This window comes from Bombus bifarius, unplaced genomic scaffold (assembly GCF_011952205.1).
Source record: "Bombus bifarius isolate JDL3187 unplaced genomic scaffold, Bbif_JDL3187 scf7180000007977, whole genome shotgun sequence".
NCBI classification, from domain to species: Eukaryota; Metazoa; Arthropoda; class Insecta; order Hymenoptera; family Apidae; genus Bombus; species Bombus bifarius.
Window position 1 is genome coordinate 3,956,360 of NW_022884362.1, and position 19,486 is coordinate 3,975,845.

At 32.6% G+C, this 19,486-nt stretch overlaps 1 protein-coding gene across 1 annotated transcript; it reads left to right on the plus strand.

Moving 5' to 3' along the window:
- The first annotated feature begins 5,645 nt into the window (after positions 1 to 5,645).
- LOC117204227 (putative cyclin-dependent serine/threonine-protein kinase DDB_G0272797/DDB_G0274007) lies at positions 5,646 to 10,740 on the plus strand. Its single transcript, XM_033441428.1, has 3 exons — positions 5,646 to 5,779; positions 7,938 to 8,040; positions 8,594 to 10,740. Exons 1-3 carry the CDS (start codon positions 5,768 to 5,770, stop codon positions 9,619 to 9,621), a joined length of 1,143 nt encoding a protein of 380 aa, XP_033297319.1. The 5' UTR covers positions 5,646 to 5,767; the 3' UTR covers positions 9,622 to 10,740.
- The last annotated feature ends 8,746 nt before the right edge of the window (positions 10,741 to 19,486 follow it).

Sequence of the window (19,486 nt, forward strand, 5' to 3'; positions counted from 1 at the left end):
CTTCTTATTAATGTTAGCATCCCCTTGCAACATCTCACAAAGTCAGTTTTTTCGCTGCAACGAAATAGTAGTCAAACTGGGTTACGAAAACTTGATTTATAAAGAATGTTTATTGCAATTCCGCATTACGATTAACTAATGAGTATTTCACCACCAATCTGAGGTCATTCTATCGCTACTTTTTGTTCCTAAATTCGACATCCGCTTCACAAGCGTTTCTCTGGATATAACGAAATGTATTTTTACGATAGCCTTCTATAAATTTGTTGCTTTATATTTACGTTTGTTTGAATATCATAAAGAGAGGATTTCAACGAATTTTGTTCATTATTTGTTTGAATATAAAAGAGGAAGATATTCATAGATACGATTTTAACAAAACGGCAGAGTTTTAAAGAGAAGCGAAGGAATGAGAGAGAATAGAAGGTAACGTACTTTCAATTTTAGAATATCATAATGTATAGTTATTACGTTTTTTAATCTCGTTAGATAATTTGCCACGTTATGTATCTTTCTTGTAAGATGAAAAGTAGTTCCACTAATTTTCATCTTACAAGTCTCGCGTTCGATTACGTTTTTCGTAATAATATTTCATCATTTCATATGCATTTTTACATATACATTCTATACACGCAAAAGAAAACGATTAGTAGTTTTTCTTGTACAATATGAAATGAAATTAGATCATCAATTAATGGAATAATTTTTAAATTGAAATCAGTTTTCACTTCTAAAATTTCAATATTGATTAAAAAAGATTAGATAGAGATAGTGGTATTAAAATATATAAAATTATTCTAATTCTGATATTTTAATATTCAACTTTTTAAGAACCGTGACAGGGAAATATAATTTCTTTTCGATCGTACTTTATCTTTCTGCTAATACATTCATTTTATGAACTTACAAGAATCTCGGGATCCCCAATTCTAGTATGTAATCAGCGAATTTAGTATAATTTCTGGCAAAACGTTTCGCAAGCATCAACTGAAAACACCTGCATACTCGTGATATTGAAATAATTTTAAATTTATAGCGTGAAAAACGAAAGAAAAATTGCTTAGCTCCTTGTACTATTAATTAACTTTCTTACTATTACACAGCACACAACATAATATCCTGTTACTTTTTCTGGTATTTATGATCTATTGATTGCCAAGATATTCTCAATATTGCCACATACCTAGTGCACCTTGAATATATCACAACAGATAAAGATACTAAACTGCATAATAAAGAAATTTGAATGTAAGAAAAACACGATTGTTTACATTTCATTTAGAAGATAGCACATGAAATATCTAAAAATTTATGTTGTAAATATAACATATACAGGGTGGTTAGTAACTGGTGGTACAAGCGGAAAGGGGGTAATTCTACGCGAAAAAAGAAGTCGAAAATATAGAATAAAAATTTTTCGTTCGAGGCTTTGTTTTCGAGAAAATCGACTTTGAATTTTCGCTCGGTACGCGTGCACTTTATCACTTCTCGTTATAACGGATCTTACTGTAGATCGTTGTCTCGATGGAAAAATTAAAAAAAACAAAAAAAAATTTTTTATTCTATATTTTCGACTTCTTTTTTCTCTGTAACCACCCTCAACCACCCAATATATTCTATTATACATGTTAAATATATTTACAGAAACCATTCCTTCTTTGTCCTATGAGCATTCGCTTTTAAGGAAGCGCGTGTTTAATGCAGTGTCCAAACGAGCCACTTTCCATTTCCTTATAGGCAATCTTTAAGAGCATTTACCTCGCATCAAACAAAAAGGAGACAAAGAGAGAAACTACAGGAACAAATTATCCTCTCAGAAGTTATCTATTTTCTATACATATTTGTTAATTTATAAAACTGTAGTAGTTGCAACGTGTGATCGATATCAATTTTATTCTATCGTTTCGCTACGAGCCAATGCCAACGTTTCACAGTAATAACTTCTGATTTCTGCAATTATCATAATTAACGTTCCTTCGGTTGCCGCGTCATTACTCTCCTTTCTTTCATTTCCATATTACTATACATCTTGGTGAGTCAGCCAGTCAACTTTTACAACATCATCGAATGAGATTTTGTTCGATTTGATCGACGCAATTATACGAAGCGTAGTGCTCAAAGTCTAAGGATCATTTAAATAAAATATTTGACAAATTATTATTTACTTAAATATATACATAATACGAAAATTGAAAATTATGAAAATTGTCTTTAAATTAAATCCATTATCCTATTCGAAATTACCGACTAAAATAAAAAACAATTTCAAGAAATGAAATCATTTCATTTAACTAGCCTTTACATAAGCTAAAGTTACGTCTCTTTAATTATTTTCAAAATAGAAAGATAATAACTTCACTAAAATTCTCATTATTTCAAACGAAATCTTGTACTTTAATTATTTCTTTTTAATTAGGAAACCTGCTAATGGCGATGTTCCATTGCATAACTTCACTTCAATCAAGTAAAAATGTAATTTCATCATGCACGTGGAATGAAAAGAATCGCCAATTGTTTTAATATCCAGCAGTGAACATCGAACAATCTTCTATTTTTGAGCAGTTCCGTGGAAACGTAGTTCTTACTTACGATGGACTTTCTCCGCCCATTTCCGCAGAATGTATCCTTTTTTCTCGTCAAGCCTTTCGAATATCATCGAAGAACTTTCCTCGCTGATGGTTCGTGCTGCATTTTTTGGTACGTTGTGGAACAAGGCATGCATGATTAATTAACTTCGCAAGAACAGTCTCTCTTCCATCTCGATCATTCGGCTTTGTAGCTCCACTTGTTCGCTGGATCTCTGTATCGTCGACTTTTTCAAACTCTACGGAACGCAGAAGATAATTAAACGGAGACGTCGAATAACATTCTAAAATATATTTATCACGTTTTAGGAAAAAATGATTTTTCAGTTACACTGTTCCATAAGTTTCCAACGTTCAACGTGCTTCTTGTGTTCAATATTATACACGTCGACTTTTAAAGAAATATCTGCCACTTGTATTCACTGAAACGATCAGAGGACTGTAGAACGTTGAACTTTAAACGTTCACCAAAATACGCTGTATAGATCGTTTTCGAGGTTTCCATACAACCGGTGAAAAGTTTGGGAAAGTAGCGACATTCACTGTGATAGTTTATCAATACAGCGGTTTGGCAATAAAATTATTGCGACTAAGAAATAATAGGTCACATTTATATTTTATACGATTTTTGTGTGAACAGTGTATCTACAATTTTTATACTAATACCCGAGTTTTAGTGTTCTTATTTTAATAAAATAAAATCTTCTCAGGCTTTATATGCATAGAAAGCTTTTGATCGTTGGGCTTCTCAGTTTTCTCGGTAGCAACTAATCTCTACTTAATCTCCGGTGAAATTAAGCAATTGAGGGTGAAAATACGCGGAGTATGTAATTTATTTCATTTTTTCTTCCTGGATTGTTTGTTACAAGTGCATTGTGCTGAAGGTTTTTCTGTTTTTACGTAATGCATTCTTTCAACCTACGTGTAAGGGAACAGAGATTGTTTTATGATAAAATAGTTATGAATCTGTTATAAAAACTTCATTATATTTCGAAGTTAATATTGATTAATTCCTGTATTTATATGTTTCTATCAAATATTATATCTAGATCGCGAAGCATATGCAAATTATGGTCTTAGGTAGAGATTACATAAATCTCTATTAAATGGCGATTAACTGCACCAAGTACATTAGTTTGGATATTCTACTATATATTTTAGCGTATCGTATACATTTTGTATACTTCTATCTATACTTTCAAATAAACGTAGAGACGTCTGTGCTCTAATCCTAACTGTATAAATATTACGAAATCAAATTTATAAATATATATAAGTACCATCTTTCTCAACTGAGTATTGCAAAATGATGTTGCAATCGGTCGACTTTTGTATAATGGGTGCAATAACACTTCATTGCCGTTTGAACGAGATACAACTGTTAGTATATTAATTACGAGCATGCTTGAAACTGAAATTGATGTAAAGGAAAAAGATTACGTTCTTGGAGTTCTTTGGGTTAAAGCAAAAACTTCCTGCTTTCGTGTTTCTGTTTCTCTTGAGAAGTACGTGTCGTAATGATGGTAACGAGGATCTGGTAATTTCGAAAATTACCGTGATTTTTCTGGTCCGATAAAAAAAGCCGAGGTTGCCCCCTTAGAAGTCTGGTTTATGAGGTTCTTAGAGTTCGTTTAGAACGTATTATGGTTCCCTTCTATAATGTCCACATAATATCCTCTAATTTTGCGCATTAGCTGACATTTTTTCACACTGATCGATTTAATAAATTTTCGCCTCGAAAACAAGTTCCGCGAATCGTGTTTTCGCAACGAGGGGGCAACGTTTCTGAAAATTGCGTTTAACAAGGTTGTCATCGAATATATTCGAATGCTGATAGGATAAGTACATGGAACGTTCTATACAGTGACTACTAAAAGCAGGAACTTTTTACTAATGATATATACCTAATAACATACGTAATAATAATATCAGTAATTTTACCAATTTGTAATTTTATTTTAATTTAAATTATACATTAACACGATTCTGCTATGTAGTATCTAAAAGATCTTAAAACAAGGTGATAAAAATGTAATACATGATAAAATGTATACATACGAGGATCTCAGAAGAGACTCGATAAAATCTTGTATTGAATGAAATCGATCGTACACGTATATTTTCATTGAGATGCACATACGTACACGAGAAGTGAGGATACAGCTGTAGATCTTACAAGTCTTACAATTTACGGTTTGCCCTGTCGTATTTTTATAGTTGAAAGTTCAGGGATACAGCAGATGGCATCTACCTTGGCTATAGCAAATATAAATTTTTACTTCACTTTAGTAAATATTTTTGCGGCCATTATTAGGCCCCGCCAATAAACGCTGTTCATACCAATTCTGGAAGATCGTTTGCACGTTATAAACATAGGTATGCACAATCTATATGCAAAGCAGTCGCTTACGACACGTATGACGGAATGGCTTTTGTTTTTCTATTGAATCATTACATTCTGATTTGCAGATAAAGAGACTTTGAAAGTCTTTGGAACTGTATTCTCTTTTTTTTATCCCTTATAGAATGGCTCTATGTTTCTATCTATAATTAGAAACATTAGGTTTGTCAAAGAAGCATACGAATAACTTACATCTAAGTAGCTACATCGTTCATTTCTTTTTCTAATTCTTATCATATCCTTCGGAAGAGATTTTCTACAAATAGAAAAATATAACATATATAAATATATACAAATATAATATATAATATATTACATGCAAAATGACCAAAAGAACGCAACAGAGGGGTAAATTCTTAAAAATTAAGTTAAATTATTTTGCTCGCCATTATGGTTCTCTACCTTTCTTGGAAGTATCATCAATGACAGACTTTACCGTCGATCGTCGATACTCCATTACTGTTCCCCCTATTGTTGCAAATCTCGGTAACCTCGGACACCCCAGTGTCCGCAGCTTCTTAGATCGACTTTGTAACGAAGTTGCGCCAGCGACGCATTCTTGCAATCGGCCCAGATAATATCCCGAGGGCCTCGGTGGTTCGCTCGTTACCGGAGGCAGAATTACTTTAAAAGTAGGTAGTCACCGGCCGTCTGCTTAGCCGACCAATTACACCGACTCGACTCCGAGTATATAGAAGAGCAACGGTAGCTCCGTCGACTGATTTCCGCTCGTAGACCCGCGAACCGAGCATCCACGTTCATCATTTTCTCGCAGCCAGCCATGAGACTTCGAGTGAGTGCATGAAACCCTTCGACTCTGCTCAAAATCGTATCATGGTGATCCTAGTTTTTTAACTTTATCTTCTATTTTCTATCGATGTTAGATACAGCATATCAAGTGTCGAATATTTATATTGTTCCTTTACGATAGTCTTTAGTGAGTGACACGTATAAGTTGCAGTGTATTTGTGCTGCAAGGGGTTGTCAGTGATGGATCGCGATTTTACCGATACGTTGAGTCGATGAGTCGAATGTTTACGAAAAGTGAATACTACTAGTTAGTGTTCAGGAACGAGTAGTCTCTTTTCTTGTTGCTTTTTATCGTGATAAGCTCGAGTAGGAAAAATAGCAGTGTCGGTATTATGGTACAAAATTGTGTTTTGTAGATGCTTGGCACAGTCACTTGAATTTTTCATGTTGTTATCATTTGTGTCATTCGTAGAACTTATTTGCATGGAGAAATTTATTTTAATTTAGTTTTATATCTGGTAGTTTGTTTTATGTAGAAAAGTTTGTTTAATGCCGAGAGCTCGGTTTCTTTTTACACATTTGTAGACTTTTTGACAATTTTAATTAATTTAATGAAACTAGTAAGTAAGCTAAATTAAAATTTTTTAGATATTTCTTTAAGTACATGAATCCTCTCACGTAAATCAGAATTTGATTTATAGTTTAAAAGCTTTATTACTTTATCTGTTTAGGATCTTGTTAATTACAAATCTTCTAATAGTCGTAGGTTATTTGAAATTGAAAATTACAGTAAATCAGAGCAGTTTGAATTATATTTATGAAACATTTGTTACAACTAATTATTTCTAATTTATTTCTCTAAAAATGTATTCTTCTAATTTCTTCTTGGCGGCTATTCTGTTCCATGCATGTAAACAGAACCGTGAGCAGAAATCGTGAATTAATTATGTAGTGGCTTAGCATTACGCTAGTTCAAGGTTCGATTCACTCATGCATGTTTCATACTCTAAACTAGACGAATTCTCGTTTTTAGTATTAATAAAAGAAATAAAGATTGATTTTATATAATACTATGATATATATGATACATATAATATGATATACTATTATAAATGTTGTAATTTATTATACGTGTGCATGAAATATGATCGTGTTATAATATATACAAACTTCGTTTAGAAAAATTAATTTTAAAACATACAGAGTGAGATTCAATCTTGAATCATGATAATCTTGAATCGACCGTAGGATCTTCCGAACAGATTTCTTTTCTGAAATTACACAGTAAAATTTGATTTCAACGAAGTTAATTAGCTTTAGAAGAAAATAATTATTAGTGAAAATAATTTTTAAAAGAGTAATGAACTTCAGCTTTGAACAAAATTCTTTGTACATATGTATATAATTTATCATTTAAATTTTAGATAAATATGTATATCAATTATTGACAAAAATCTTACATTTTACTTACATGAGATTTAATTCTATCAAACGTTCAATTATAGAAAAGGAACTGTTCAACATAAAACGAATAACAGGTAAGATTAAAAATCTGAAAAATTACAATTAACAATCTATATAGCTTTTGAAGCTGTCACAACCTAGAAACATTTAAAATTCCGTAACAACATCAACCGAACTACTCTAAACCACGAATATGCATAATTCATTCAAGCTAATCGGCGATCCAATATTCAAATCGATATTACGAAAGAAATCGTTTATTCGAGCCTAAACGTAGTCAGCCTTAATTTCCCACAGTTAAAAGTTATTAAACAGTCGTTCTGCGCGGTTCATAACGCTGGCGAACATAGTCTTAACTTTATGATAATTTCGAACGATTACAGAAGGAAGTGAAACTGTTTGACTGCAAAGACCCTCGCGTGGATCATTCTGTATAGCACAGAGTCAAGTTGATACAAAAGCGGTTGCGGGACAAAGGCGGAAACGTTTCTGCTAGTCAAATGTTTTATTGAACAAAACGATCGTACGAATTCGCTTCCGGGTGAGACGTCGTCGGTGGCGTTGATTTCCAATGAGCCGCGGAGAAAGACGACCGTCTAGGAAGACTTTACTTTCTAACGAATCCCATTACCTATTACAGCATCGCTGCGTTCGTCCTTAGAGAAATGGAGAACCTTCACAAAGGTGGGGAGCCTTCTCATAAGCAGTAATTTATAGGCGATTCAATCTGTTCGCAGATCCTCTTTATCGTTTTGGTTTCGACGACGGTGGCGCAAGAACAGAACGCGCAGCGTTCTGTTCGTACACCCCAGGCGCAAATTAAGTACCATGATCCAAATGGTGAGTAGAGCTAAGTTGAAAACTTGGATAATTAAATATTTTTTATGAATAATAGAGATCAGCTACTCAGAATCGGAATTATTTTTCCTGATTGAATGTACGAACTGATCGTGATTGAGTTGTTTAGACGATTGTCTTTGGTTCTCGAACAACTTAATTGGGTGTTACTAATGTACATATTGTACCGAGATAGAGTAATTGCTAGATAGTTGTGTAATTGTATATCGTTTGTTTGCCACGTGTATTGTATAATTGATGTAATGATTATGTAATTGTTTTCGTAAGAGGTTTAGAAAATTTTAGATTCAGGAAGTGTCTTTTATTGAAGATGATTTATGTATAAGGTTTTATTCGTTGCTAATGAAGATCTGAACATTAATTATGCATATATTATGTGTGTTAGATGTAGTATTAGATATAAAGATATTTAGAATTTAGTTAGATGTAGTATTAGTATTAGCTATAAAGATATGCATTTGTGCGAATATCTGCAGATTGCTTATCACACAAACAAAAACCGGTTACTAATTATCACGCGCATCTTCCTTTACAGGCCTGAAGGTTGATTGGAAGTTCTTCGGCGCGCAGAACCAATTCCACTCTCGCCTAGAAAATTCCCAAATCCCTCAACAACAAGAATTAGCTCATCCTCAACAATCAGCTCATCCTCAACAATCAGCTCATCCTCAACAATCAGCTTATCCTCAACAATCAGCTTATCCTCGACAATCAGCTCATCCTCAACAGTCACACGTGAGTCAGCAACAATCTCAATCTGAACTCGTGCAAGTCGAATCCGACCATTTGGAACATAGATCGTACTTACAACATCAAACTCAACCGGAACCTCAGCAAATTCCCAACCAGATACAGTACAAGACATTCGCTCAACCTCAACCTGTACAAGAACTACCAGATCCAAACCAACTTCAATACAAAGTCTATCCACAACCTCAAGCTCCGGTGGGACCTCAATCTGATCTCAATCAAGTTCAATACAGATACTCAAATGCTCCGTCTCACGCGAAACAAGTGATTCTAGAAGACTTCAAGCCACAAAGTATCCATCCTGACTCAGCCTCTTTCGCTTATCCATCCAATGCTCCAATTGCTCAACAATACGATCAGCAACCAGCAAATGCTGGCATTTCTCAATACGAACAAGAGAATTATGAACAAGAGGAACAGCAGAAATCCAGAAGAGACTACGCAGATAGAAGTTTGCAAGGCAAAATAGTGTACAAAGAGGACTACGAGCAACGAGAGCAACAGGAGCCACAAGTGGAACATATATCAGTGCCAGTCGAGAGGCTACCGCCGCCAATTCCTCAAAAATTGGTCGTCGACAAAAACATGCCAATGGAGATCCAACAATTGTTGCAGTATCAGGCACGGTTACCATACGAAGTTATCGCGAATAGTATTTCTTACAAACCAAAATCGTTGTTCGTACCGAAACCGTTTCCAGCTGAGACCAAAGGGCCATATCGGTATCGAAGCAAGGTTTATTACGTAAATAACGATCAGTACGAAGGCGACTATGGGACGGCTAAGCCTGTTGAAGAAAGTCAGAGGCATTGAGAGGACTGAAATATGAAACAGGTGGAGTTTATTTGGTTTATTTGGTGGATCGACGCGTTGAGATTGGCGGGTGGGGAGGATTGAGGGATTTGAGGAAAGGGTATCTGGGGATGGAATTTGGGGTTTAGAGCTACTTGTAGTTAGTATGTTGGATTTTGTGACTGTTTAGATTTAGTTTGAATTCAGTGTTGGAGGAAGTGAGGCAATAAACTATTTTATTTTATTTTCGCATCTATTTCATTATTTTAGATTTTATTCATTTAAAATCTGGAATAAAATTGGATATTTTGTTGAATTTAGCATGAAACGAATATTCGGAAATCTTATTTTTCTGTCGGTATACAGTGAATTTGAATAACTCAGTTCATTTTTGTTACAGTTCTACTTTAAATTATTCTTCATCGCTACAAATTTTTAGAAATAATTATTTATCACTTTTATAAATTTACTTACAATCTTATTTTAGAATTTTCATGAACACATTCAGAACAAATGTTTGTATTAATGAAACGTTCTGTATTTTTTATATAATCATTAAATAGAGTTATGAGAAGATATTGCTCTGAAAAGATTACAGAATATCTTTGATCACGCTTGTTTTCAAAGTTATTAGTTACTTGTGATAAAATAAGTTGCCAAATTAAATTAAAATATTTTCCTCAAACCTTCGATTTTCTCCGTCGCACAGAAAAACTGCTGAAGATTAATATTCTTCGTCTTGACGCGTTAAAAAACAAAGACAGGTCTACACTTCCTGGCTAAACAACGAAGTGTACTCTGGTAATTCCAACTTTCAACTTTAACATCTTTTTTTGTTCTTTTCTATAGCTTTAAATAGATACGATTATTTGTTAATCTTTCGATTTGGATAATAACTGAATTTATAAAATTCAATTTTATAAATTTTATTGTACGTTTAGAACAAGAAACATAACCATAAGTAGAATGTATAAAATTAATTACTTTTAGAAGTAAATATTTTTTCAGATCTTCTTTACATTCCAACTAAAAGAATTAATCTCTACATAATTTATGTCGCTATACAATTCACACTAATTTAACAACTATAATTCATTAATTACAATTGATTGTAAACAGAAAATAACAAGTACAATCTTACTTTTATACAAAAACTGTATGTTTGTTAACCTTACCGTAGTCCTCGAATCTTTTAATTTTAAAACAATCTCTCGTGTACAGTTGAAACAAAAAACCCGAAAACGCAGAAATATTTTTTCATATTTTCCTGACATTTAATAAACCATTTAACTATAGAAAAACGCGATTCTATCGAAAGTGATCTAAAGGATGTAGCAGGGTTAAAATAAAAGAAAGCAACTTTGCTCGGATACTTTCTATCCCACCAAGTCCTTCGCTTTATCGTGCTGGAACGTTTTCCCATACTGAAGTGGAAATCATTCTTCGTTTCCATGAAAACGTTTCTCGCGTGTCCGCGCGAACGAATGGACGTGGCGTGAACGGAACTTCCGGCGTAAAAGTAACTCGACCGTGATTACGAAATGGTTATCGATCTCTCGAGAACCGCTTCCGAGCGGAATTTATTAAGATCGTAGCTCAAGGAAGAATATTTTCGCGGGTATTGCCGATCTGCTCGGCTACTCGTTAATAAATCTGCTCTCATTAAGTGTAACGTAGAAAGTCAGATGGTTTCCACCTTTCTAATAAAGACGCGTGCTCGAACCACGATTATAGAAAGCGATACGTGATATCGAACGTTGATCGACAGATGGAAAATAAATACAAACGATTTGTTTGCATCGATGATCATAGGATCTATCGTACCGATATTCCTTGAGATATCAGATGATATCTGGATAGAAACTTGGACTTCAAGCTTCTGGAGCTTATGAACAGTATAAGGAAGTAATGATACGTAATTCTTGGCCTCGATGTCGGTTCGTTAATTAGATAAAGAAGTGGAAATATCTGCGCGTAACGAATGTTCTAATTAGAAGACTTTTCTTTTTCCGATTGGAATTTGGTGAAATCACGTAGAATTGCAATGGTTTTTTTTTTTTTTGATTAAGAAAGCAATTGAAATTTTTGTATCGTAGATTCTCTGACGGAATATATTAATTGTTTTCTTAGATTTCTGTATGTTGTGTTTTATGTTATTGTATCTATTTTACACTATTTGAAGTGGAGTGTAAATTTTTCCAAACATAAGGAATATGATACTCTGTGGCTTCGTACGTGTCGTAATTAAAGTGATAATCGAAAGCTGAATTTATTTCATTAGATTTCGCAAGTAAAATACAATTGAATTGCAGAAGAGATAAGTAACAGAAACGTAACCAATAATTCTATAATAATATTTCTGAAAGTTTCACGTTTGAACGTTTTCTACTGTTAATAATTCACATATAATAATTTGTAACATATCTCAGAGGCTCTTTTTTTATTATCACTCGTAAAATAATACTAGTGCTTTCAGTAATTTAATCAATTTTGATCTTCAAATTCTTGTTAATTAAAGTTTCAATGAATTTCAAATTATTTAAAAGTAAATATTTAAATCTGAATTTAATTACGACACTTCATGTTCGTTCGAGTTTCAAATAGAGACTAACTTTAACAAATGTTTTCGTGTAATAAATAATTTTCGATGTGATAATAGAAGAATAGAAACAAACCATTTCTCTAAATTATAAACATTTGTTATGCATTGTTGTATACAAATAAAATGACGATTGAAGATTTGGTGATAACAATAAGTCAAGAATATGTCGCAAAATTTTCATGACATGCAAATACAATATACAATCAAGTATAATATTTTCATTATTGATCGAACACCTCCTAGAAGAAAAGCTGCAAACATATAATTAACTTAAAACATATAATGAAGTACACCACGTAACCATCGACCTCGATGTTGAATAAATCCTCTCATCACTCAGCAAATTATAATTTATCTATCTGTTACCCTCGTTATTTGTTACACGAACGAAATTATAATGATTATAATTTCATCGACCTTTTCTCAGATCGACGAACTCGAAGACATGCTGGTGAATTATGCATTTGTGTCTGTGGTCAGTGGAAAAACGAAAGTTGCAGCGCAGCAAAGTACATTGAACGCGTGTATGAGTGTAATCGCAATTGTCGAGAGCAACGCGAATCCGTTCACGAAGCGTGAAGGCCGCGAGACCGATTTACATGCTCTTCCTTGTTCAGAGAAATGCTGTCACTTTCATTATGAAACCTAGCAACACAAGTTTTTCGTAAAATTCTCAACGTACGAGAAAATATATGAACTGAGGAGAACGATGTCATGAGTTCGGTTCTGTTTAGTCCAGGCTACCTGTAATTAAAAAGGTCTCACCTCGTTTGCAAGTGGTGCAATACCGTAAGACCGGAAGTTTTGCAACGGACAGAGACATGGCAATTAATCCCTTCGCCTAATTGATTCATTCGATGAAGTAGAAAATATATTTAATAAATTAGAAGTTATCTGAGTGATGTGCCAAAGGATAATCGTTTTCAGTTTTTGCACTTTCTTAGAGTGCGCAATTTGCATTTTTTCTCTGAATGATTTATCAACTAATAATATTGGAGAATTGACAGATCACAAATAATAAATGGTAGATTTCTCTTTTATAACTTTACAACTTCAAATGAAGTGGAAGAATCAACTGATTTGTGATTGATAAAATATAGTTTTAGAATTTCATGTGTTTTACTACCAAGCTGTTTATTGTTGTGTAAGAGAATTTATTGGTACTACAGTAACGTGTATCTTGCAACTTGTACGATTTCACTAATAATAATATTTTTTAATAATCTGCTAATGTTTCAGTAGTTTAGTAAAACATTAATTTCAAATTGTTCAAATAGATGTGCGTTTAATTTACAAGAAACTACAGGCAACCGTGAATCATGAGATATTTGGTTTCATTCTAGATCCTGCGAGAACAGGAAATCGATGGGATCAGCGTGACTTGATACGTGAAACGTGATTGTATTATGCTTTCCTTTTGCTTTTCGTATTTTGTTCGGATCCTTCCATTCTCTTCCGGCAAGATTGAATAAGGAGAATAAAATCTTCGATATGATACGATACACTTTAACAAGATTGCAATACATTGTTCGAAACGTAAAAACCATGCTGCACGGAATATCTTGTACTAGTACGTGATCATGCTGAGTTGGTAATTTGTGACTTTACGACTTCCTTAAGTACTTTCTCATTCATTTTATGCCGTGAAGGTTTATTTATTTCTTATTTAATCTGATGCAAATACGTTCACATATATCTTACGATCGTGTTTCAATGAAATTGATCCGAAGAAGAGTTTTACTATAATTGCATGTTGGTTATTTTCATGAATATCTAATGAGTAAGTTAGAATAGTAGGATAAACGAATTGTCAGAGTTAGTCACAGATTCACTACAGAAGCTAATAGTCAATATAGAGGCTGGAATTTATTCTTGAATACGAAGATAAATACCTGCTGTCATGCGTTACGTAAGGTCTTATGGTAACTGCTTGTCGCATCAACTTTTCGAATAATTTGTTTAACGAAGTGTTTAATAAAACGGGGACTCTACTGCATGAAGCAATAATACAGTAAATATAGAATTCTAAATAGAATCCTGTTCTTCATGGGTGACTTATAAGAGCACTTATACATATATGAGAACATTATGTGAATATAGAATTTGAGCAGACGTCCTATATCGTTAATTGCATAAAAAGATACATAAATTTCAGATTTTAAGATTTTATGTGCTTTGTGATAGCAATTGTGGTAGATGCTTCTAATCTGTTTCTAAATAAAAATTCTTTTGGACAATTAACTTGTATTCTACCAGTCTTGCTTAATATTCGTTCTTTATCTTTTTCGATGCGTTGAGATTCCATTTACGACCTTATTCTGCTATTTCTTTTTGCCTTTCGTAGTTTCTAGTATGGAGAGAAGGTGAATTTCTTTTGGACTGCTGAATGTGAGACACATATGGAGACTATACCGAAAAGGCACGAGTCTGTTTTTGTTGATTTTCCATTTTTTATTTGATGGTTAAAGAAGCGTACTTTAATACGACTTAATTGAAATGGGCAATGACTTGTTAGTTTAGCTACTTTAAGAGGTATAAGTCTGTTATAGTAAAAAATAAATGGTAAATTCATAAAGTTATATAGAAAATAGGGTGTTATTTATATTTTAACAATGAATATTTTTGAGATATTTCGGAGGATATCAGACATACATATTTAATCCTGAAGTTCAGAAAGAAATAGATTTAATAACAAGGAGTTGCTTAATGGTACACTGAATTTTAAGATTGTTCTTCTATAAAGAACAAAAATGATGCGTATTTGTCTTATTTTTCTTATTGTTGCTTGTTGTCTTATTTTCTTTGTTTGCAATGATTACTTAAGTTACATAGTAACCTTTGAGTGGTCGCTATCTGGGAAACGTGTCTTTAAATTCCATTCCTTGTCGACAGCTTCAACATTTTCTAACTATGCAATCGAGTACTCCTTCACTAGAAACGAGAAACCATGTAAATGTACTTACGACGATGCGAGCTTCGTAACACTTGTTAGTTGTTGAAGTGCACACGGCTTAGGAATGCAACAGTTCAATGTAATTTCTTAAAGTGTTAGGGAAAAAATAAACATTGATGAAAGATGTAATCAAAATGCACAATTTTGTTATCACGTCTGAAGAAATATGGTAGAATTACAAGGAAGTTAACAGATGAAAGATAAACTTTTAACATGATCGGTAATGACCACATAATCTTCTTTTGTATCTTGATATAGATTAGTATAGTTGATATAGTAAGAACGATGAAAAGAATATAATTACAATTTTAATTAAATTATTTACACGTGTTAAACTAGTATTTGATCTAAATCAGCGGCTAAAATGATTTAAAAAAATAATTAATTATTCATTGTTATTATTAAGCTATTTCAGAGAATTAATGATAATAAAGCAAAATTATATTCTCAATATATTGCATGGAAGTAGCAAAAATCTGTATCTCTATAGATTTTAACATGTATGTGTAATGAAAGTGAAGTAAAAGAAATCTCTTCCGTGTTATATTTAATTTATGTTTATCCACATCATCATTATTTATATCAATATTATAAATCCTACACTTTTTTAAAATTTCATATATTCTATGTATTTAAAAATGTATTAAAAAAATATTTATTATTGTATTCAATATAAATCCATTATAAATGCAATTCATAATAATAAATAAATTATAAATCCATTTATAATTGGATTGCATGTTTATGCATTTCTGGCAAATTTAAAGATACAAAAATGCTTATTATTAGTATTCATCAAATATGCAAAACACTCAAACTATAGTACCTAATCATTCTAATATTTGACAGCTGGAGCGAATCTTTCTAGAGTAATTAAAACATTTCCTGTTACAATATTTCCGGTATCACAACAATATATCAATAGTGAAATATGTAGTAGTCGACCATAACTGTTGTCTTGTTTTGCATAGAGGAACCATCGCTGTTGGTAGTGAGACTAGTTGATGGGAACCGCGGGAAAAGGTAGTAGGCGAATTGAAAAGCCAGTTCCGTGGAACGGTAATCCAAAGAGGCGATAAAACCAGGGGCTGGTGGAGGTGGCACGAGAAGTCACATCCCCGTCGCCGAAAGGCGCCTTTTACGTAGCCGCATATAAAGTTGTTCCGGTGACCGCGCGGCCGCCTCAGATACACTCCACCCTTGAACGCATCGAGCAGCTTGCTTTCTCGCCATGAATTTGCTTGTAAGTAACTCTTTTCCGTATCTTTTATACGCTTACTAACCATCTAAACCAATTCCATTTCATTTCAATTTTCTTTAAAATTGAAAATAAGATGAATTTAATTTCTTGATGATAGAACTTTTGCTCTTTGATTAGTGAATTCTCATTCGGACGAAGGGAATTATTTAATGCGTGATTTTATTTTATCCCTCCACCTCGCTTTATTTTGTGGTTCATATTCGAAGTATGTAATATGCGAAGGAAAATTTAGACGTACGTGTAATAGGTGTCTAGGATTTGAAAATTGGAATGTAGCAGAACTAAACGTGTCGCGTGCGGTTAATTACCACGAGATGTCCCACATCGACGCGCGTTTCCGTAACACGTTCGTAAAACGGTATACGAGTTTACGCACCGTGGATTAATTATATTGAGCACGGGTTGTTTGTCGAAAGGAAAGTCGTCGCGTTTGTGCCGTGAACGTAGCATGAAATTGGTCGTGAAATTATTTCGGGGTGAAATTACCTTTGTATTACGTTTACGTGATGCTGAAGATAAGAATTGAATTTAATGTAGTAATAATAATTTTATGATCATTCTGGGATAGGATAGAAATTAGATGCAAGAGATGCAGATCTTAATTGCAATTATGGTGTAGATTATGGGTCACTTAGAAATTATAATATAATCTAGAATATAGATAACCATATAGTTAATGCTTTAGGGGAGTATTTTTATGAATTTAGGGCACTAGTGTGTTAAAGACAAGTTTGACTTCAAAATTTCTTTGACTAAGAGCTTTGTAATATTTTACAGTGATATTGATCTTACAGTAATAAATCTGATTTCATTTTATTAAATAATAAGGAACATTAATCATTTCATTTTGAAGAAAAGATATTATTTTACATCTTTATACAATAATTAAAACTATAATTGTGTCATGTAAAACTATGCCGTCAAAAATATGACAAACTAAGTTTATATTAAAATACATAACAACTGGAATGTATGCTTCTGCGGCAGATTCACAATCTGTCATTATAATTACATTGTAAGTAATTTCTCAGACAAGAAATGAGTACATAAATTTATTTATCGATGGTTAAGAAGACATGGTTCTCTTCGAAATGTCACGCTTTCCCATTTTACGAGTACAACGGCTGAACGTGACCGTAATATTATTTATGTTGCGCCGAGAATTGTTGTAATAATCGGTTTAAGATAATCGAATAAGATAATTATTTTGATGTTTATCGAGAAAATCTGAGATACCTAGAAAATAATAAACAATGAGAATTTTTTGGAGCATAAATTTCCACTTATTACTATTATTATTACTACTATTATTAAAACTAAAAATAGGGTTATTCGTAATATTATGTTGAATTTATGAATAAGCATTTTTTTGTTTATTGTTTATTTACAGCTTGCCGCTGTATATCATATGTTTCTAATTTAATATTTCTTAAATAATACTTAAAAAGATTGATTTGTCGTTAAATTAATTGCTTGTCGGAATATAAACAACATATTGCATTCATTTATCTTAATAAATAAGTAAGTATTGAAATTAAAAAATTTACATAAAAGTTTTAATTCTGTGCAATAAAAGATATGCATGGTTTACATATTATTTCGTTAACGAAGATTGATTTTGTAAATTTCACAGTTAATTTGCTTCGAATGATAGTTCGAAGAAAGCCAAAAAGATAATGATAGTAAACTTGAAAGATAATCTTGTTCGCATTTGTACTGTTTTTAGTTTCCTGCTCACAGTCACTATTTAAAACGTGCAGAATGAAAGTTCCATAAGAAGTAACTACAGTTCTGTATCTTATACCATTTGTAGTTTTAATTCTTTTGTTTGCTTTACTAGATACCATGTCTTACAGTTACATGACAATTAGGACAAAAACAGAGCACATACATATTTTAATGTCATTAGTAAAAGTGAAAAGACTTTCTCCCATTCTAAATTGAAGATCGAGAAATGCTCGATACAACATCTCCCAGTTTATTTAAAATATTACGTGCCGATTTTTAGAAAATAAAAAAAAGTTTATAAAACATGTGCAATAATCCTAGATAATAATAATAATAATAATAATCCCTTATCTTTGTTTGTTACATATTACATTTATTATTCTATATTTTCTACAATCCTATTATTTTATATTTACTATTCTATCTTATTTTATAATTATATTATATTATCGGTATTTGACTATCCTATTTAAAGTTGAAAATATTCTGCACGATACTGGTAATTGATTTTAAAAACTTAATTCGTTTTCTTATTATGGCTTATATAGAACATTAAGGAAGAAACAATAAAATGGAACAAAAACTTGTATCAATTGTTTCAATTAAAATTAAACGAGGAAAGTAATAAGTTTGATCAAACCAAATTTTAAAGGGAACGATAAAGAAAACGATCTAAACATACAGCAGAATGTTGACCTGGAAAATTTAATATTCTGTGTCGCGTTCGACTTTTTAATATTGGTTTGACACGGAGTCGCTTCTAGACTCTAGACAAGTTGAACTCGTAGCGCAGATCCTTTTTTCTTGCACGGATAATCGAAGCAGGCGTGTCCTGCCGGTTAATTTATATTTCACTTTCTACCGGCGAGCGTGTAATTCTTGCAATGCTGTGCTCGATAGTTGCACGCTGTACTGCCTTAGTCCCGGTTTCCAGATAGATTTCGTTCCTTTTTCTTGCGAGTGGAATGCTCGAAGGAAAGGTATAGCAACTCGTCGCCTTTTCCCGATTACGGAAATTGCTGTTGCTAATCGAAGACACGCAAAACTTTCCCCTCTGGAAACTGGCATTTTATCGGGTTCAGATCTAATTAAACTGATAATTACCAAAATTCACCTTTCTCCAGAAACTTTAACTACAGATAGTAGAAATATTGAAAAATCTGCTTTGGTACCGTGAAGACCATTTATGACTGGCGTAGTAAAGTTCTTCAAGATAGAACATTTTATGGAAACGATGCACACTATAATATGTGCTTGGAAATTTTCTAAAATCTTGGACATTCGATACTTATTTATTCATCGTGCTTTCAAAATATTAATAAAATAATTTTTATCGATTATA